At 39.2% G+C, this 22,015-nt stretch overlaps 1 protein-coding gene across 11 annotated transcripts in view; it reads right to left on the bottom strand.

Annotated features, from left to right (window-relative positions):
* GPR160 (G protein-coupled receptor 160) overlaps nucleotides 1–22,015 on the bottom strand; it is a 119,419-nt gene that overhangs the window by 77,258 nt on the left and 20,146 nt on the right. For all 11 annotated transcript variants that reach the window (XM_081829395.1, XM_081829393.1, XM_081829399.1 and 8 more), the window contains one exon: nucleotides 507–611. In XM_081829395.1, coding sequence (XP_081685521.1) covers nucleotides 507–611 — 105 coding nt within the window. The remainder of the gene's footprint in view (nucleotides 1–506; nucleotides 612–22,015) is intronic.

Here is a 22,015-nt window from a genome sequence, read left to right as displayed (position 1 = left end):
TGTTCATGTCTTCTGCCCATTTCTTGATTGGATTCTTTGTTCTTTGGCTGTTGAGTTTGGTGAGTTCTTTATAGATTTTGGATACTAGCCCTTTATCTGATATGTCATTTGCAAATATCTTCTCCCATTCGGTCGGTTGTCTTTTGGTTTTGTTGATTGTTTCAATGTGGAAGTCCTTTTAAGGCATCTTTGGGCTTGCTCTGCGATCTGGCCAGTTTAGAAGAATTAGCAGGAAACAAACCATGATTTCTGGATCAGTCTCTGGGTTCTTATTTAAAGCCCAGGGGCGCCTGGGTGGTTCAGTCGGTTAAGCGTCTAACTCTTGATTTCCGCTCAGGGCATGATCTCAGGTTTCTGGGATCCAGCGAGCCCTGTGGCCCCTGTTGGGCTCCAAGCTCCACTCTGCTTGTCCCTCTCCCTCTGCCCCTCCCCCTGCTTGAGCTCTCTCAAATAAACAACAAAAAACCCCAATTAATTCTTAACACAACGACACTTAACATACTTACTTTGCTTTCTCCAGTAGGTCTTTCTTGGCTGATAATCTCAGTTTTACTGCCTTCAGTAATCTCACTTTTGGTACCTGGCATTCCAAAATGCCATGCAACTAAGCTCTGTGTGAAAGATAGCAAACATAAATAACCATCATTAATAGCAGTCGTAGTGGGACTTCAGTGTATCTAACTGGCTCCAACTCTGCTTAGAAAAACTAACTTTCTGTGGGATTAGAGCCAGTAATTAACTGCTTATATTCTTTTTTTCCAGGGAAAGGAAGACAGGGGATACATTTAGGTTGAAGCCCCCAAAGACCCTGAGATATGGGTACATATCACATGGCATCTATTTAAAGAAGTCTTGCTTGCCTTGCAGTTTTTGCCCTTAGCCTTCAGAGTCTAAACCAGTAGTTCTCAAACTATTTGGTTTCAGGACCTTTTGACACTTGTTGCATGTAACATAAGTAACATTTTAATGAAAAATTCTATTTTCCCAAAAGGAAAAATTTAGTGAGCAGAGTGGCATTTTTTCACATGTCACAAACTGCTTTGGTGTTCAGCTCAATAGCAGGCAGCTGAATTTCTCATCTGTAATCAGTTGTAATATCACACATCATGTAGCTTTTGCAAAGTCATGTGTTACATGATGAGAGTTTGAGAATAAAAATACATAATGTTATAATCAAAGAGTTGTGTTATGCAGTCTCAGAGAAGTCTGACAGAACCATTTGCATCAAACAGCAGTATATAAAGAGGAGCAGGGTTAACATTCTGGTCTACTCTTGTACAGAAAATGGAATTAGCACTGTAGCTAGATTTGCTGATGCCAATGAATGGAGAAAACCTATAGTAGAAATACCATACTGAGCCTTGTTCAGGGGTTTACATACCGTTTACCTAATAACCCTTACAACAATCACAAAAAGGTAGATATTCTTCCCCATGAGGAAGCAGATGCAGGGGTAAATAAGCCCATTTCCTGAGGGTGGATGACTGATAAATGCGGGAGCTGAAATTCAAGCTCAGGTCTGAATTCAAAGCTCATATTCTTCAGTAAGTTACATTATGGCTCAACTCACAACTGGAAATGTAGAAAGGGATCAACTTAAGTATGTAAAAAAGTTCTGAAAAGGTAACATCCAAATAAAAGTGACTATGTGATTACTGATACCCAAAGGACCATAACTAATCTATGTGGATAATGTAATTTTATTCCTTCAAAAGGTAACTGTAAAGAAACTTTTCAAAATATGGTCCTTGCTTGATGATAGGTCAAAGTTCAGTTAAAAAATAAAATGTCATTCAACTCTGACAACTTTTTTTTTTTACTGTGTTCTCTTTCCCAGCTTTATTGAGGTATAATTGACAAATAAAATTGTAAGACATTTAAAGCATATGGCATGATGATTTGGTGTACATACACACTGAAAGGATCCCCCTGTCAAATTAAGTAATCAGTTGTGATACTTATCTCACATATTTTTGCTCGTTGTTGACAGCATTTAAGTTCTTCTCTCTTAAGCAAATTTCAGTTATCCAATACAGTGTTATCAGTTACAGTCACTACGTTAAACATTAGATCCTCAGACCTCATTCATCTTATACTCGAAAGTTTGTACCCTTTTACCAGCCTCTCCCTGTTTCCCCTACCCCACAGCCCCTGGTAACTACTTTTCCACTCTTGGTGTCTGAGTGGAACTTTCTGTTTGTTTTAGATTCCCCATATAAATGACATCATCTGACAGCTTTTAAAGAAATATGTTTTCATTCATTTACATAGTATAATGAAATTCAATATAGAAAGTTAAGAAAATACAGGAAACAAGTTTTTATTTATTTATTTTTAAAGATTTTATTTATTTATTTGAGACAGAATAAGAGAGAGAGAGAGAGAGCACATGAGAGGGGGGAGGGTCAGAGGGAGAAGCAGGCTCCCCGCCGAGCAGGGAGCCCGATGTGGGACTCGATCCCGGGACTCCAGGATCATGACCTGAGCCGAAGGCAGTCGCTTAACCAACTGAGCCACCCAGGCGCCCGAAACAAGTTTTTATTTAACTTGTTTTTAAAAATAGGTAATATAATTTACATGGTATAAAAGTCAAGTTATAGAAGTGTATGCTGTGAAAATTATTCATCCTGCCCACTCTTTCAACACCCCTTACTCCCAACTCCTATCCAGTCCAGTTCCCTCCCTAGATAAAACTATGGTTACCAGTTACTTGTCTATCTTTCAGAGATACTCTAAATCAAGGTTTTAAAAAGAAACTTGAAATTTCCATGTTGCTAAGGAAGCTAGCAAAGGATTCTTGATTTGCCCCTCCCCAAGTCTCATTTGTATACTGATAACATCACATAAGAGCTACAAAGGTAGAACACAACAAAATATGAATCAATGATTCGTCAGATCACAGGAGTAATTCCCACTAACCCCAAACATAAGGCTGGCCATGAGGAAGGGCAGCGAGGCCAGGCAGGATGACAGAAAGTAGGGATTATCTCAGGGTAAGATGACAGGTGATCTGTTTCTCCTGGAGTATAGAACTACAGTGCTCACTCCTACCTACTTCTCTGCTTCTGGGACCATAGGGAGATTTCAGTTCCCTGACACTTAAAATTAAGTGGGCCCATGATGTGGCTATTTCTAGCCAAAGGGTTATGAGGCCAAAGCATTTAATTGCAGAGGACAGCCCCTTCAGTGTTCTTTTCTCCTGCCACAGGGAATAAAGAGGCCATGTGTTCCAGATGGTACAGCTTGAAATGGTGGGGCCTCTTTCAACCTGGGTCCTTGAGTGACTGTGTGGAGGAAAGCCCCTGATGATGCACAGTGGATGTATGGTACACGCAAGAAATTAAAGTCTGTCATATTAAGCTGCAAAGATTTTGTGATTATTTCCTCTGGCCTATCTGAACACATTTCCATAGAATTTGAAATTTTTCAACAGCATGTATTATTTATCAGAATTTTAAAAAGCTATAGAAGAAAACAACTTTGAAAAGCAACAGTGCAAATGTCAGAAAATTGGTAAAATAAAAACTCAGTTTTAATTCCCAATACATTAACTGCCTTTGCATTGTTTTGTTCTGATTTTCTTTATATTTGTCTATATTGGGAAAGAAGGTCTCAATTCAATGACCTACTAAGTTTCTACCTTAAATAAAGGGTGAATTAAACCCAAAGTAAGCTAAAGGAAGGCACTAAGAGCAGAAAACAATGAAGTTTATAAAACAAACAGAACAACCAGTGAACCAAAAGCTGGTTCCCTGGAAAAACAACAACAACGAATTGATAAAACTTCAGCCAAACTAAGAAGAACCTAACAAAATTAGGAAAGAGAGGACCTCACTACAGATCCTACAAACATTAAAAGGATAATAAGGGACTGTTATGAATAATTTTAATGAGACTACTGTCACAGGACATAAATTTCTGGAAGGACACTACCAAATCTCATTCAAAAAGATCCCTAACAATCTCTATTAAACTGATATTGCACTTAAAAACCTTCCCACAAAGAAAACCTAGGCTCAGTGTAGATGAATTCTACTAACATTTAAGGAAGAAATACCAAACTTGAAAGAAAACAGAAGATAGAAATACCTCCTAACTTCTTTTACCAGACCGGAATCACCCTGATACCAAAAGCAAAAACATTTCAAGAAAACTAAATTATAAATCAACATCCCTCAAGAACAGAGTCAAAAACCCTTAACAAAATATTATCAAATTAAACCCATCGATACATATATAAAGAATATACCCTAATACATCACAGCCAATGCAAGCTTGGTTTAACATTAGAAAATCAATGTAATGTAATTCACTATGTTAACAGAATAAAGGAGAAAAACTGTATGATCACCTGAATTGATACAGAAAAAGCACTTAACAAAATCCAACATGATTAAAACTTCCACAAACAAAAAATAAGAGGGAACTTGGCAACCAGATAAAAAGCAGCTGTGATAAACCTAAAACCTACATCTAACATCATGCTTAGTGATGAAAGAATGGCCATTTACCCCCTAAGATCCACCCTTCACTCAACATTTTTTTTAGAACCCCTATCCAGTGCAGTAATGCCTTAAGAGGAAATAAAAGCCATGAAGACTGGAAAGAAAGAAGTAAAACTGTAATCATGGATCACGTACTTAGAAAATCTAAATCTATAATAAAGCTACTAAAAGTAACAAGTAAATTTAGCAAGGTTGCAGGTTTTTTAAAAATCGTATTTCTAGACACGTGATAAACAACTGAAAAATGAAATAACATTTTAGTGGTAGCATTAAAAATATGAAACATTTAGGGATAAATTTGACAAAGCACATGCAAGACAGTGTTCTGAAAATTTTAAACAATACGGAAAGAAACTGAAGATCTAGACCAATGAAGATATATACACCATGGGTTGGAAGACTCAGTGTATTTTTTGGTTGTTGAAACTGGCAGGCTGATTCTACAATTTATATAGAAATGTAAAGGACTGAGCAGAGCCAAAATAATTTTTAAGAACAACGAAGTTGGAGGACTTATACTACCTGATTTTAAGACTTGTTATAAAGGCACAGAAAGAGGGAAGAGGGGATGGTATCAGCATTAAGGATAGTCCTATAAATCAGTGAAACAGAAGAGGATCCAGAAATAGACACACACATTTATGGTCACTTGATTTTCAAAAGCAAGGTAATTCAATGGGGCAAAGGACAGCCTCTTCTAAAAATGACGCTGTAAAGTGGATATCCATATGGGAAAAATTACATCACATCATACACAAAAATAAACTCAGAATGGATAAGACTAAATGTGTGTGTCGGGAGGGAGATGGGTGAAGTAGGTGATGGGGATTAAGGAGTGTACTTGTGAGGAGCAGTGGCTGTTGTCTAGAAGTGCTGAAATCACTATATTGTACACCTGAAACTATTATTATATATACCGTATGTTAACTAGCTGGAATTTAAATAAAAACTTAAAAAGACTTAAAAATTTTTAAAACTTAAAAATGCCAATGTGAAATGGAAATTTCTGGAAGAAAAAAGCAAATCGTTGTGATCCTGGGTGGGTGTATCTGATTCCTCGGCCTGCCATAACAAATTAACCACCGGGTGGCTCAAAACAACAGGAATGTGTTCTCACAGTTCTAGAAGCCAGAAGACTGAAGTGTCAGCCACGTCACACTCCCTTTGAAGGCCCCCGAGAATGCTCCTCATCTCTTCCAGCTTCTGATGGCCGCTGGCGATCCGTGGCCAATCTCTGCCTCTGTCTTTACATGGCCTTCTCCGGTGTGTCCGCTCTTTGTAAGAACACTACTGCATTTAGGTCTACCTTAATCCTATATGACCTCACCTTAATTACATCTGCAAAAACCTAGTTCCAAATAAGGCTGCATTCCAGGTGGACAGGAATTTTGGGGGGATCCTAGTCAATCCACTAAAGTAGGCATAGCTTTTCTTAGGACATCCATGTGCATATACACAAATTGAAAAACTGGGCTTGTTAAAAAAGAAATACTTCTCTTTAAAAGCATAGTTAAGAAACAGAAAAGGAAAGCTACAGACTGGGAGAAAATATAATAAAGATGTGACCAGTGACTTGAATCCAGAATGTAAAAGGACTCTTACAACTCAGTAAGACAATTAGCCCATTAGCAAAATGGGCAAAAGGTTCGAACAGACACACTGAGCAGACACAAATGCAAATGGAAACCACAATGAGATGCTGTTGCACACCCACGAGAACAGCAACATTTAGAAGAACTGACAGTACATGTGCGGCAAGGAAGCAGAAGGACCAGACCTCTCAAACACTGCTCACTTTGGAGCCTTCTGACAATGTTAAACATTCAATTACCATTTCATCCAGCTATTTACCCAAGAGAAATGAAAACAGATGTCCACAAAATGTGTACACAAATGCGTATAGCAGCTTTATTCACCATGGGTCCAAACTGGAAATGTTTCGTATGTCCATCAATAGGAGGATGAATGAACAGATTGCAGTGTACCCATATAATGTACTTCTCAGCAAGAAAAAGGAGTGAATAAAAAGGATATATGCTACACAGGGATAAATCTCAGAAATGTGCTGAATGAAAAGAACCTGATACAAGAGTACAGACGGCAAGATTCCATGGAATTCCAGAAGAACAAAACAAATCCATGCTCCAGACAGACCATCAGTGGAAATTGGGGCTAGGCTGGGGCAAGGGGGCACCAGGGAGCTTTCTGTAGAGATGCAAATGTTCTATACTTGGGATTGAGGTGCTGGTTCAACAAGAGGATACATTTTTCAAAATTCAAACTGTACCCTGAAAATGAGTGTTTTTATTTCTTAAGGATGTTCATCTCACAGTACTGGATATACGAGTGGAAGCCCAGAATTAATTTAAATATCCAACAGTAAGGGGCACCTGGGTGGCTCAGTCGTTAAGCGTCTGCCTTCGGCTCAGGTCATGATCCCGGGGTCCTGGGATCGAGCCCCGCATCGGGCTCCCTGCTCCGTGGGAAGCCTGCTTCTCCCTCTCCCACTCCCCCTGCTTGTGTTCCCTCTCTCGCTGTCTCTATCAAATAAATAAAATCTTTAAAAGTAAATAAATAAATATCCAACAATAAGAAATTGTCTATATAAATTATGATACAACTTCCAATGAAAGATGGCATTTTGAATAAATGCAATTACCTCTACTTGCTCTCATAATGCCACGAAACTAACAGTAAATTGAATTTGTACCTGATTCTAAAACGAACAAGCAAACCTAATTTGTTACATGTGAGGACACTAGAGAACCAAGTCACTATGTTTTTAAACTGGTAAAAAGAGGAAACAATCAAGCATTTTTTTCTGCCTTTTCTTTTTTTTTTAAACTAACTGTACCACTAGGTGACAGAATAGTGAGGGGATGTTTACTTTTATAGAAGCTCTCTAAGTGAATGAGGAATAATAAAATTTGAAAATCACCATTCTGTAAATCCTGATGTATTAATGGAGGCAGCCAATAATCATCAGTAGCTACTAACATCCAAAGGGAGAGATGGAAGGATGTACTACCATCTCTATGAAGTAGACTTGCCGAAAACAGAACCTGACCAAGCCTGCAGATTCAACTACTTACTTAGAAAAAACGGAGGACAAAAGAACATGTCACATAGCCCCAGAAAATGCAGTATGCAAAATCCAGATGGAGGTCAACTCTCCAGGACAAACAACTTGTATGTTCAGTAAACTGTATCAATAACAAAAGATGAGACTTCAGGTACATCAACTAAGTGCAACGTGTAGAACTTATCTGAATTCAACGAAACAATTACATTTATGGGGCACCTGGGTGGCTCAGTTGGTTGAGTGTCTGCCTTCGGCTCAGGTCATGATCCCAGAGTCCTGGGATCGAGTCCCGCATCCGGCTCTCTGCTCAGCAGGGAGTCTGCTTCTCCCTCTCCCTGCTGCTCCCCTTGCTTGTGCACACTGTCTCGCTCTAATAAATAAATAAAATCTTAAAAAAAAAATTACATTTATAAGAAACTGGAAATTAGAACACTGCCTAGAAATTTGAGGTATTAATGAGTTATTAATTTTTGGCATTATAATGGTATTTTGTGATGGCTGAACTGTGGTCCCCAAAATTCGTATGTTGAAGCTCTAATCTCCAGTACCTCAGAATGTGACTGTATTTGATTATGAGGCCTTTAAAGAGATAATTAAAATGAAATGAGGCCACCTGGCAGTGGGGGGAACCTTATCCAATCTGATTGGTATCCTTATAAGGAGAGATTTGGACACACACAAGAGACACCTGGGCTGTGTGCACATATAGGAAAGACCACGCAAGGACATGCCAAGAAGGTGGCTACTGCTAGCCAAGGAGTGCAGCCCTAAACAACTTCTATGGTAATTCAAAAAATATAAAAATACATACTGAAATATTTACAGATGAGATATGTTCTCTAGAATTTGCTTCAAAATAATACAGTATATGTGTTTGGCCAGGGTGGGGGTTGATGGGAGTATAGATGGGGCAGGACTGACCACAAGTTAATGGTTATTCTATTTATTTGTATGTATGTCTGAAATTTTTCATAAATTTTTTAAAAGCAAAAACTTTCGGGGCACCTGGGTGGCTTAGTCGGTTGGGTATCTGCCTTCGGCTCAGGTCATGATCCCAGGGTCCTGGGATCGAGCCCCGCATCGGACTCCCTGCTCCGCGGGGAGCCTGCTTCTCCCTCTCCCACTCCCCCTGCTTGTGTTCCCTCTCTCACTGTCTCTCTCTCTGTCAAATAAATAAATAAAATCTTAAAAAAAAAAAAAAAGCAAAAACTTCCAACGACAAAAGAATTTATAGCAGACACCAGGCAAAAAAAAAAAAAAAAGTCCAGAGGCTGGAAAATGAATGGATGAATGGTAAATGACTTAGCATCCTGCTACATAAAGTGTGGTCTGAGGAGCAGAAGCATAGCATCACCTAGGAGCTGTTTTAAGTACAAAATCTCAGGCTCCAACTTGGACCTACTGAATCAATCTGCATTTTTATTTATTTTTTTTAAGATTTTATTTATTCATTTCAGAGAAGAGAGCACAAGCAGGGGGAGAGGGAGAAGCAGACTCCCCGGTGAGCTGGGAGCCCAACATGGGGCTCGATCCCAGGACCCTGGGATCATGACCTGAGCCGAAGGCAGATGCTTAACCAACTGAGCCACCCAGGTGTCCCTCAATCTGCATTTTTAATAAAATCCTCAAATGAACCCCATATACTAACAGACCGAAGAAAGCTAGCAGGGGAACAGGCACAGTGGCAACCTAATTTCTACCTCAGGGCCCTCAAAAGGCTCAGGAATTGCTGGCTCAGGTAACTTTGGAAAGGGATGCAAAGGTGGGGCTAAAAACAGGACTGCTGCAAATGAAAAACAGATCCCAGATCCCTTCCCTGACTCAATACAACAGCTGACTGCCTCTTCATGGAGTAAGAATGGAGGTTTTCTCCTCTGGCAAGAGTAAAACAGATGGTCTCTGGACTCTGGAAAGAGTTCAGAATGGAGGGATACCATGCTGGAAAAAGAGGGAGACCAAGGAAAAATACACATATTAAAAGTTGAGACCTCTCCAGCCTTCTTTTCCCCACTTGGATTTTTGAATACCATTAATCACAAAAATATCTAATGATACTGACCTTGAGTCTTCCTTAAGGAAATATCCTAGACAATGCCCTATTGATCAATATGATTACATATCCAAAGATCATCAGACATTCAAAGAAAATCTCCACTATGAAAAGTCAAACCCACAAGGAGAAAAAGACAACTTGGAGGAAAGAGACACAATCAACATTAGAAGAAAACTTTATTTAGAAACTCCTTGTTTTCAGGTAGGAAACACTACATCCATGAAACAAGAAGAGAGGCTATTTAAAATGACAACAGAGGGCGCCTGGGTGGCTCAGTTGGTTAAGCGACTGCCTTCGGCTCAGGTCATGATCCTGGAGTCCCTGGATCGAGTCCCGCATCGGGCTCCCTGCTCAGCAAGGAACCTGCTTCTCCCTCTGACCCTCCCCCCTCTCATGTGCTCTCTCTCTCTCATTCTCTCTGTCTCAAATAAATAAATAAAAAAAAAACTTTAAAATGACAACAGAAAACAAGAAAGTACTCTTGGAAAATAAAAATATGATCAAAGAAATGAGAGCTGGGTGGGTAACTTGAAAACAGGTAAATTAAGGGAAAGAATAATTTACCCTACCCCATATGAGATATACCACTGGACAACCAAGTGGCAGATGAGGGGAAGTAGCTCTTTAAAGAGTGTTCCAACTTAAAAATGAAAAATAAATTGTAGACTTAGAATTCCAATCATTTTGCAACCAGCTCTTCTTCCCCAACCTCCCACCCATGAATTAACAGGTATAAACCTTAAGCAACTATTGCTACCCATCATCACAGCAGGAGAGAAACCAGACATTCAGTGTCTCCTACAGACTGACCTGGAGTCTGATAAAAATCTCCAGCTCAGCTGCCAATCTGGAAGAAATACAGAGGATACAAACCGGAAGTAATCCAAATTTCTATCAACAACTGAATGGATGAACAGTAGTGTATCCACACAATGGAATATTACTCAGCAATAAAAAAGGAAGAAAGTACCCAAACTTGCAACAGGGATGAATCTCAAAATAATGATGCTGAATGAGAGAGGCCAGGCCAAAAGAAAAAAAAAAAAAAATGTGCACTGCATGATTCCATTTATGTAAAATCTTAGAAAATACAAACATACCTATAATAAGGAAAGCAGACCCTCAGTTGCAAAGGAGATAGGGAGAGGCAAAAGGGAGAAATTACAAAGGGGCACAAGGAACTTTTGGGGGGTGATAGGTGTATTTATTATCCTGATACTGGCGATCTTTTCGTGGGTGCAGACATATGGCAGAAGGTCTCAAACTGTACACAATAAGTATGTGCTGTTTACTGTATGTTAGTTATACTTGAATAAAGCTGTTTTTAAAAAAGGAAAGAAATGCAGAGGACAGAGGGACCTACTGGGTGGTACCATGAGCATGTAATCAGCAAAAGTCACACTGTGGAAAACTCTAAAGGTCAAATGGTTCAGTTCTTCAACAGAAGAACAGGGGAAAGGGGAATGGAGAAGTAATCTATAGAGCAAAAAAGAGACTTAAGACATCTCCGGGGCACCTGGGTAGCTCGGTCGGTTGAGTGTCCGACTCTTAATCTCAGTTCAGGTCTTGATCTCAGGGTTGTGAGTTCGAGCCCCACGTTGGGGCTCCACACCCAGTGTGGAGCCTATTAAAAAAAAAAAAAGACATCTCAAATAATTTTTTTTTTTAAAGATTATTTATTTATTTATTTATTTGAGACAGAGAGAATGAGAGAGAGAGAGCACATGAGAGGGGGGAGGGTCAGAGGCAGAAGCAGGCTCCCTGCCGAGGAGGGAGCCCGATGCGGGACTCGATCCAGGGACTCCAGGATCATGACCTGAGCCGAAGGCAGTCGCTTAACCAACTGAGCCACCCAGGCGCCCCTCAAATAATTTTTTTTAAAAGAGTAAGACTGAAGTCTCCAGGGATACACATTTGGGTGATTAAACCATCTTTTAGAAATACAAGAAAGTGACTGCTCTGTGAGCCGTGTTACTTTGGGGAAAGGAGCTGGGAATGGGAGAGGCCCCACAGAAGGGCTGTATGGGGCCGAGGCCTAGGTCTTTATCTGAGTGGTAGTCACAAGGGTGTTCACCTTATAATCCATTAAGCTATACATTTGTGTGTACAGCACACCATCTAAATTAGAGCAGGGCATATGGCTATGGGAGAAATTTCTAGAAGATGGACATTCCAAATACCTTTGAATGTACTTGAAGAGATTTACAGAATAGGAAGAATTTATGGTTGAATTAGTGACAAATATAAAGAAATAAAGAAAAAAGACCAAAGGAAAACAAAAATGTTGTTCAGGAAAGAAAATGCAACTGTAATATACATACAACATTGGTTAGCTGTGGATGGTTTTTGCAGAGTCCTACTAATGTTAACACTGGACACTGCTCTAAACATGATTAGAACATGGTGATGTTGACAGCACAGGGCCTGGGAAATGTGCATGGGTACAATGACGGTGGTAGTGGGGCTTCCCAGCAAGACAGAAGAGGCCTGGATAATCACCTTCCCTTTAGGAAGTAAACAGCTAATGCTTAAAGTGAGAAACGCCGAATGTATAATAAGCACATTACCAGAGGTATGAAGGTAAATACCATTGGCCAAAGGAACTGAAGTTGCCCGTGAGGAGCAGAGGAGCAGGCAGAGAAAGGACTCTTTTTTTTTTTTTTTTTAAAGTCCTGGAATAAGCCTGTGACCCAACCAGGTAATCCTTTTAAACAATGTACCTTTGTTACTTGGGTAAAAATTAAAGTTGTATTTGAAAATGACAATAAGGAAATTTTACTTTAAAACAAAAGTCTGTATTTCACCTATTTTTAGGGTACGCTGTTCTCCACCATTTTTTATCTCTTAAGCCAGGATGCTGATGGCCTCTTACAGTCACTGTCCTCAGCATGAAACATTTTTCACAGAAACACTAGATTATGCAACCCATTGTCAGTTTGTCTCGTAACTGCTCCTGTGAAGCTAGATCATTTGACTGAGGTGTGTGTCATACTTCTCTACCGTAGGGGTACTTTCTCCCTTTTGTAATCAGTAAGTGATCTCCAGGCTAAGCCCTTGAGACTGTCAGACTGTGCTATTCCGCAACAAAGTTTCACCTCATGGTTTATCATCCATTTATCATCCTTGCCTGAATCAATTACCATATTGGGAAAACAGTGATTTTTCTAATTCTAGGATTCATTCTGCTTTCATGAACTAGCAGTTTTTCTTTTTTCCGGAAATACATATTCAATTTGTTTTTATTCAGTGTGTTATAATCCAGCACCATCATTATTCTTTTGAATGCCTAATTTTTTCCCAAATTCCTCCTGTCAAGAGTTCCTTCAAGCTAGCCCCTGTGTCCTCTTGACGGGTCTCTGAAGTGCCTGTTTGCTTTCTGGCACCTTGAGCTTCTGCTGACCCAGAGTCATTTTTTTTTTCAAAGAATCCTAGTTCCTTTTATTGAAAAAACGGTACTGAAAAAGCAACATCTGAGCTCCAGGTACGCACATTACACTAGGGTGTGTCATGTGTCTAGGCCCTTTCGGTAGGTGGGGCTAGAAATTTTTTTTAAATCAAGACTTCATACTGATAACCTCCAATTCAAAGCAAACATCACAAGAGTCTTCCTTTCACTTTACCTCATTCCGTATTTTTATCTCCCTTCTCCCATAATGAGAACCTGGTTCCCAATTACATTAGCATGTCGATTTATTTGTTCTGACTATAATACGTACTAAAGAGTTTCGGACTTACTACACTCACACCACTGCCTATAACTAACCAGGAAATAAAGAGCAACATTTCTTTCCCACTCTTCTTGTCCCCACTATGGTGTCCAGTCAGAGCATTGTGATAAAAGTTACCCAACTAGCGTTTTGTTTTACTTTGTGTTTATGTAATCAATTTGTTTTTATTAGTTGCTCTTTGTATATTCAATTAGAGGATTTGCTTTGTTTTCATTTTATTTTTTTATGTAATTGAATATGTAAGATATTTACATGGTTTAAATTCAAAACTATATATAAAAGAATACTAAGGAAAGTCCCATTTCCATTCCTTATCCCCCTCCCAACCATATCCACCACCCACTTACCATTTGTTTCTGGTTTATAGTTCCTAAGCATCTTCTGCAAAAATGATTTGTGGAGGTGTTTCCTCTGGAAGAATTACTAGAAGTGAAACTGCTAGGTCAGAGGGTAAATGCTTATGAGCTTTTGTTAGGTATCACCAAATTCTCTTCCATAGTGACTGCTGACTTCCTTTTTCTTACCACAATAACTGGTCATCATTTGTTACCATACCACATTGTTAACAATATTATTAAATATATTCCCTAGGCTGTACTTCTCTTTTTTTTCTTTTTCTTTTTTAAAAAAGACTTTATTTGACAGAGACACAGCAAGAGGGAACACAAGCAGGGGGAGTGGGAGAGGGAGATGCTGTACTTTTCATTTCCATGACGGACTGACTTTATAACTAGAAGTTTGTCCTCTGAATTTGCTTTCCCAATTTTGCCCATCGCACCACCCATCTCCCATCTGGCAACAGCCAGTTTGTTCTCTGTATTTAAGAGTTTGCTTTTTGGTTTCATAGTTGGGTTCTTTAGATTACTCATGTAAGTGAAATCATGTGGTATTTTTCTTTGTCTGACTTATTTCATTTAGCATAATACCCTCTATCTCCATCCATGTTGTCACAAATGGCAAGATTTCATTCTTTTCTTAAATTTTTTTTAAAGATTTTTTTACCGTCGAGCTATATTCTATTGTGTATGTATACATGTACCTTCCTTTTTTTCTTTTTTAAGATTTTATTTATTTATTCATGAGAGAGAGAGGCAGAGACAGAGGGAGAAGCAGGCTCCCCAAGGAGCAAGGAGTCCGATGTGGAACTCGATCCCACGACCCTGGGATCATGACCTGAGCTGAAGGCAGACGCTTAACCATCTGAGCCACCCAGGCGCCCCCCATGTACCTTCATTATCCATTCATCTATCTATGGACACTTGGGTTGCTTTCATATCTTGGTTACTGTAAATAATGCTACAATAAACATAGGGGTGCATATATTTTTTGAATTAGCGTTTTCATTTTTTTTGGGTATACACCCAGTAGTAGAAGTACCGGATCATATGGTATTTCTATTTTTAGTTTTTTGAGAAACCTCCATACTATCTCCCACTGGCCGCACCAGTGTGCATTTCTACCAACAGTGCACCATGGTTCCTTTTTCTCCATATCCTCACCAACAGTTGTTTCCTATGGTTTTGATTTTAGCCATCCTGACTAGTGTGAGGTGAGATCTCATTTGGTTTTGATTTGCATTTCCCTGATGATGAGTGATGTTGAGCATCTTTTCATGTTTCCTTTGGCCATCTGGGTGTCTCCTCTGAAAGATGTCTGGGGGCGCCTAGGTGGCTCAGTCGGTTAAGCATCTGCCTTTGGCTCAGGTCATGATCCTAGAGTCCTGGGATCGAGACCCATGTCAGGCTCCCTGCTCCACCCAGAGTCTGCTTGTCCCTCTCCCTCTGTTGCTTCCCCTGCTTGTGCTCTCTGTCAAATAAATAAATTAAATTAAAGAAAGAAAGATGTCTGTCCAGGTCCTCTGACCATGTTTTAATCGGTTTGTTTTTGTTTTTGTTGGTGTTGAGTTATAAAAATTCTTTATATATTTTAGATATAAACCCCTTATCTAATATATCATTTGCAAATATTTTTCCCATTCAGTAGGATGCCTGTTTGTTTTGTTTCGCTGTGTAAAAGCCTTTATTTTGATGTAGGTTCAATAGTTTATTTTTGTTTTTGTTTCCCTTGCCTGAAGAGACATATCTAGAAAAATGTTGCTAAGGGCAATGTCCAGGAGATTACTGTCTATTTTTCTTTTAGGAGTTTAATGGTTTCAGGTCTCACATTTAGGTCTCTAATCCATTTTAAATGTATTTTTGTGTATGGTGTTAGAAAGTGGTCTAGTTTCATTCTTTTGCATGTAGCTGTCCAGCCTTCCGAACACCATTTATTGAAGACTGTCTTTTCCCATTGTATATTCTTGCCCCCTTTGTTATAGATTGACTATTTTACCTGTTCCATTGATCTTTGTGTTTATTTCTGTGTCAGTACTATACTGTTTTGAGTACTATAGCTTTGTAGTGTATCTTAAAATCTGGAATTGTGATATCTCCAACTTTATTCTTCTTTCTCAAGATTGGCTATTAGGGGTCTTTTGTGGTTCCATACAAATTTTAGGATCGTTTGTTCTAATTCTGTGAAAGATGCTACTCGTATTTTGATAGAAATTGCATGCACTGAATCTGTAGCTTGCTTTGGGTGGTATAATTCTTCCATTCCACAAGCATGGAATATCTTTCCATTCGTGTCATCTTCAATTTCTTTCATCAGTGTTTTATAGTTTTCAGAGTACAGGTCTTTCATATCCTTGGTTAAATTTACTCCTAGGTATTTTATCCTTTTTTGTGCAATTGCAAATGGGATTGTTTTCTTAATTTCTTTCTGCTGCTTCACTTTTAGTGTACAGAAATATAAAACATTTCTGTATATTAATTTTGTATCCTTCAGCCTTACTGAATTCATTTATTCTAATAGTTTTTTGGAGGAGTCTTTAGGGTTTTCTATATATAGTACCATGTCATCTGCAAATAGTGACAGTTTTACTTCTTCCTTACCAATTTGGATGCCTTTTTATTTCTTTTTCTTGTCTTATTGCTGTGGCTAGGACTTCCAGTACTACGTTAAATAAAAGTGGTAAGAGTAGACATCCTTGTCTTATTCCTGATCTTATAGGAAAAGCTCTCAGTTTTTCACCATTGAGTATGATGTTATAGCTGTGGGTTTCTCATAGATGGCCTTTATTATGTTGAGATATGTTCCCTCTCAACCTACTTTATTGAGGGTTTTTATCATCAGTAGATGTTGTACTTTGTCAAATGCTTTTTCTGCATCTATTGAAATGATCATATGGTTTTTATCCTTCCTCTTGTTAATATGATGTATTACACTGATTGAGTTGCAAATATTGAACCACCCTCACATCCCTGGAATAAATCCCATTTGATTGTGGTGAATGATCCTTTTTTATGTATTATAATTAGCTTTGCTAATATTTCATTGAGAATTTTTACATATATGTTTATCAGGAATATTGGCCTATACTTCTGTTTCATTTGTAGTGTGTCTACTTTTGGTATCAGGCTAATGCTAGACTCATAAAATGAATTTGGAAGTTTTTCTTCCTCTTTTATTTTTTGGAATAGTTGGAGAAGAATGGGTATTAACTCTTCTTTAAGTGTTTGGTGGAATCCCCCTGTGAAGCCACCTAATTCTGGACTTTTGTTTTTTGATAACTGATTCAGTTCATTACTAGTAATCCATCTGTTCAAATTTTCTATTCTTCCTGATTCAATTTTGGAAGTGTATCTTTCCAGGAATTTATCCATTTCTTCTAGGTTGTCCAATTTGTTGGCATATAATTTTGTATGGTATTCTCTTATAACCCTTTGCATTTCTGTGGCGTTGGTTTTATTTCTCCTTCTTCATTTCTCATTTTATTTAAGTCCTCCCTTTTTTTCTTGGTGAGTCTGGTTAAAAGTTTATCAATTTTATCTTTTCAAAGAACCACCTCTTGGTTTCATTGATCTTTTCCGTTGTTTCTTTAGTCTCTATTTCATTGTTTTCCACTCTAATCTTTGTTATTTCTTTCCTTCTACTAACTTTGGGTGTTGCTTGTTCTTTCTCTAGGTCCTTGAGGTATAATACAAGGTATAATCCTTGTAGTTAGATTGTTTGAGATTTTTCTTGTTTCTTAAGATAGGCCTGTATTACTCTAAACTTCCCTCTTAGAACTGCTTGTGTTGTGTCCTAAAGATTTTAGATTCGGGGCGCCTGAATGGCTCAGTCGGTTAAGCATCTGTCTTCGGCTCAGGTCATGATCTCAGGGTCCTGGGATTGAGCCCCACATCGGGCTCTCAGCTCAGTGGGGAGTCTGCTTCTCCTTCTCCCTCTGCCCCTCCCCCTGTTCATTCTCTCTCTCTCAAATAAAATCTTTTTTAAAAAAGATTTTAGTCCCACATCGGGCTCCTTGCTCGGCGGGGAGCCTGCTTCTCCCTCTGCCACTCCCTGCCACTCTGCCTGCCTGTGATTCCTCTCTGTGTGTCAGATAAATAAATAAAATCTTTAAAAAAAAAAAAAAAAAGATTTTAGATCATTGTTTTCATTTTCATCTCCATGTCTTTTTTATTTCTCCTTTGATTTCTTTGTTGACCCATTGGTTGTTTAGCATCATGTTTTAGCCTTTATGTGTTTGTGTTTTTTTGTAGATTTTTGTGATTTCTAGTTTCATACCATTGTGGTCAGAAAAGATGCTTGAAATGATTTTGATCTTAAATTTACTGAGACTTGTTTTGTGACCTAACATGTAATCTATGCTGGAGAATGTTCCATGTGCACTTGAGAAGAATGTGTATTCTGTTTTTTGACAGAATGTTCTTTATAGATCTGTTAAGTCCACTGGTCTATATGTGCCATTCAAAGCCATTGTTTCCTTGTTGATTTTCTGTCTGGATGATCTATTCATTGATGTAAATGGGGTTTTAAAGTCCCCTCTATTATTTTATTACTCTCAATTTCTCCCTTTATATCTGTTAATATTTGCTTTATGTATTTAGGTGCTCCTATGTTGGATGCATAGATATTTACAATCGTTTTATTCTCCCGATGGATTGATACCTTTATCATTATTTAATGCCCTCATCTCTTGCTACAGTCTTTGTTTTAAAGTCTGTATTCTCTGATATAAGTTGCTACCTCAGTTTTTTTGGTTTTGTTTTGCTTCCATGCAGAATGTCTTTTTCCATCTCTTCACTTTCAGTCTGTGTGTGCATTTACGTCTGAAGTGAGTCTCTTGTGGGCAACATATAGATGGATTTTTTTTTTTTAATCCATTCAGTTACCTTATGTCTTTTGATGGGAGCATTTAGTGTATTTAAAGTAATTGTTGATAGGTACATACTTACTGCCATCTTGTTCAGCTTTCTTTTTTTTTAAGATTTTATTTATTTATTTGAGAGAGTGAGCAAGAGAAAGGGAGCCCAAGAGGTGGGGCGAGGGGAGGCAGAGGGAGAAGCAGACTCCCTGCTGAGCAGGGAGCCTGATGCAGGGCTTGATCCCAAGACCCTGGGATCATGACCTGAGCCAAAGGCAGATGCTTAACTGAATGAGCCACGCAGGCACCCATTGTTCACTATTTTCTGGTTGTTTTTGTAGTTTTCTTCTCTGTTCCCTTCTTCTCTTGCTTTCCCCTCTTGTGGTTTGATGGCTTTCTTTAGTGTTATGTTCGGATTCCTTTCGAAACTTTATTTGTGTATTTATTTTAGGTTTTTAATTTGTGGTTACCATTGGCTTCATATATAACATTCTATGTGTATAGCAGTCTATATTAAATTAATGGTCACTTAACTTTGAACACATTCTAAAAGCACTAAACTTCTACCCTCTCCACATTTTATGTATGTCATATTTTACATCTTTTTATTTTGTATATCCCTTGACTTATTTTTTTTAGATACAGTGGATTTTACTACTGTTGTGTTTTAACCTCCCCTGACTTTATTAGTGGTAAATCTGCTACCTTTACTATATGTTGGTTTTTACCTGTGAAATTTTTTCCTTTCATAATTTCCTTTTACTTATGGCCCTTTCTTCCTACTTAAAGGATTCTGTTTAACATTTCTTGTAAGGCTGGTTTACTGTGATGAACTCCTTTAACTTTTGTTTGTCTGGGAAACTCTCTCTCTCCTTCAATTCTGAATGACAGTCTTGGTGGAGAGTATTCTTGCTTGTAGTTTTTTCCTTTCAGCACTTTGAGTATATCATCCACTCCCTTGTAGCCCAGAGAGTTTCTGCTGAAAACTGAGCTGGCAGTCTTACAGGGTTTCCCTATATATAACTATTTTCTCTTCTGTTTTTAAGATGATCTTTATCATTAATTTTTGCCATTTTTATTATTATGTGTTTTGGTGTGGCCCTTCCTGGGTTCATCTTATTAGGGGATTTCTATGCTTCTTGAACCTAGATGTCTTTTTCCTTCCCCAGATTAGAGATTTTCAGCTAATATTTCTTCAATTTTGTTTTTTGGTCCCTTTTTTCTCTTCTCTTTCCAGAATCCCTATAATGTGTATGTTATTATGCATAATGATGTCACAGAGTTCCCTTAACCTATTCTCGTATTTTATTTTCCTCTTTTCTTCTGGCTGTTCAACTTGGTTGTTTTCCATTACCCTTCTTCCAGACTGCTGATCTATTCTTCTATACCCTCTAATCTGCTGTTGATTCCTTCTAGAATATTCTTCATTTCAGTTATTGTATTCTTCAGCTCTGACTGGTTTTTTATATTTTCTGTATCTTTGTTGAAGTTCTGAGTTCATTCATCCATTCTTTTCCCAAGTCCAGTGAGTATCTTTATGGCCATTACCTTGAACTCTGTACCAGGCATGTTGCTTATCTTCATTTCATTTAGCTCTTTTTCTGTGATTTTTCATTTGTTCGTTCATTTGGGACATAGTTCTCTGTTTCTTCATTTTGTCTCTCTCTATTTGTTTATATGTATTAGGTAGATCAGCTGTCTCCTATCTTGAAAGTAGTGGCCTTGTGTAGAAAAGGTCCTGAGGTTCCCTATGGCATAATCCCCAGTGGTCAACCATACCAATTCTCCAGGGGTATCCTCTATGTGGGTTGCATCAAACCTCCCATACTGGCTGTGCCACAACTGCTGTGGGCATGCTGGTGCATGGGCTGGCCTTTAGCCCAGCTGGCCGCAATGACCTACTTCACCTAAGCAGAGTTTACTGCCCATGCTGTTTAGAGGCCCAGCTGCAGCTGTGGTGGGCTCACTGGTGGGTGGGGCTGGCACACAGCCCAAGTATCTGCAATTAACCTCTGCCATAGCTGTAGGCACATTGAAGGGCAGAGCTTGCTCCCCAAGAACCTACCTAAGAGGCTTGGCTGCAGAAACTAAGGATATGCAAGAGTGTGGGATTATTTTCTCTGCCTCCCTAGGGCACGAATCACTTTGGAGTGGTGCCTGCAGAGGCAGGAGGGCTGCGTGGGGTGGGTCTGCAGGGGAACTCTGGACCAGAGCACACAGTGCTAGGTAGATGGAGAGTGTTAGAATTGGCTCCTGCAAGTGTCTGGCTATCTAGGCTAAGGCAGGGCAAGAAAAATGGCACCCACCAGCACTTTTGTTCCAGGAGAAATCTCCTGCAGATTCCTGTCCCTGCAGCACATGTTGTAAGATTCGTCAATAAATCTCCTTCAGGTATACCCCAGGTGCCTTTCAAACTGCAGCTTCTGTGCTGTGTCTCTGGACAAGTTATTTATTTATTTTTTAAAAGATTTTATTTATTTATTTGTCAGAGAGAGAGAGTGTGCACAAGCAGGAGGAGCGGCAGGCAGAGGGAGAAGCAAACTCTCTGCTGAGCAGGGACCCTGATGCGGGGCTCAATCCCAGGATTCTGGGATCATGACCTGAGCCAAAGGCAGAACACTTAACTGAGCCACCCAGGCACCCCTCTGGGCAAGTTACTTAGTGTGCTGGCTCGATAAGGGCAAGGACCTGGTTTCCTGTCACCCACTGGCTCTCCCAGAGTTAAGCCTAGGCTGATTTTCAAAGCCAGATGTTAAAGGGTCTTGTTTTCCCAGAGCAGGTCCCCAGGCCCAGGGTGCCCAGTGTAGGGTCTGATGGTCTCACTCTTCTATGCTTGTGATGTCCCTCCTGTTTGTAGTGAGTCACAGCAGGGAGTCTGGTTCCAGACTGCGTTTCTACCCATCCAGCCCGTTCTGATGTGGCCTTCTCTCTGCAACTAGCAGATTTGTTCTGCCAGTCTTCAGGTTTTCAGAGTTAGTTGCACAGATGTAATGGTTGCTTCAGTGTGTCTGTGGGACAGAGTGAACTCAGGATCCTCCTACTTTGCCATCTTTCCCCTCATTCTTAAATGATGGTTTAACTAATATTGAATTCTAAGTTGAAATATTAGTCTCTTGTGCTCTAAATTCTATTGTTGATGAGAAATCTGCTGTCAGTTTAGCTGTTGTTTCTTAGAAGTATGGCAGAAACTGTTAGCAGCTCTCAAAATTTATGTCCCCTTCTTCTTTTGAAGCCCAGAGCTGACCTGTATTTCCCAGGTAGGGAAACTCCTTTGCAGTTAGGTATGGACACATAACTGATTTCTAGCCAAAGGGATGTAAGCAGATGTGACATTACCCACTTCTGGGCTGAGCTCATCCCCCCTTCCTGTGGGCAACGAGAACAACTCTAAAGAACACATGGTGAAGGTGGCAGAGCTACCATCAGCTGGGGCCCTGAGTATGCAGAGCCCCCCAGTAA

Source organism: Leptonychotes weddellii, chromosome 1, assembly GCF_054177405.1.
Source record: "Leptonychotes weddellii isolate Sample4059 chromosome 1, ASM5417740v2, whole genome shotgun sequence".
NCBI classification, from domain to species: Eukaryota; Metazoa; Chordata; class Mammalia; order Carnivora; family Phocidae; genus Leptonychotes; species Leptonychotes weddellii.
The sequence above is the reverse complement of the archived record's forward strand: the minus strand, read 5'-3'. Positions and strand labels throughout refer to the sequence as shown.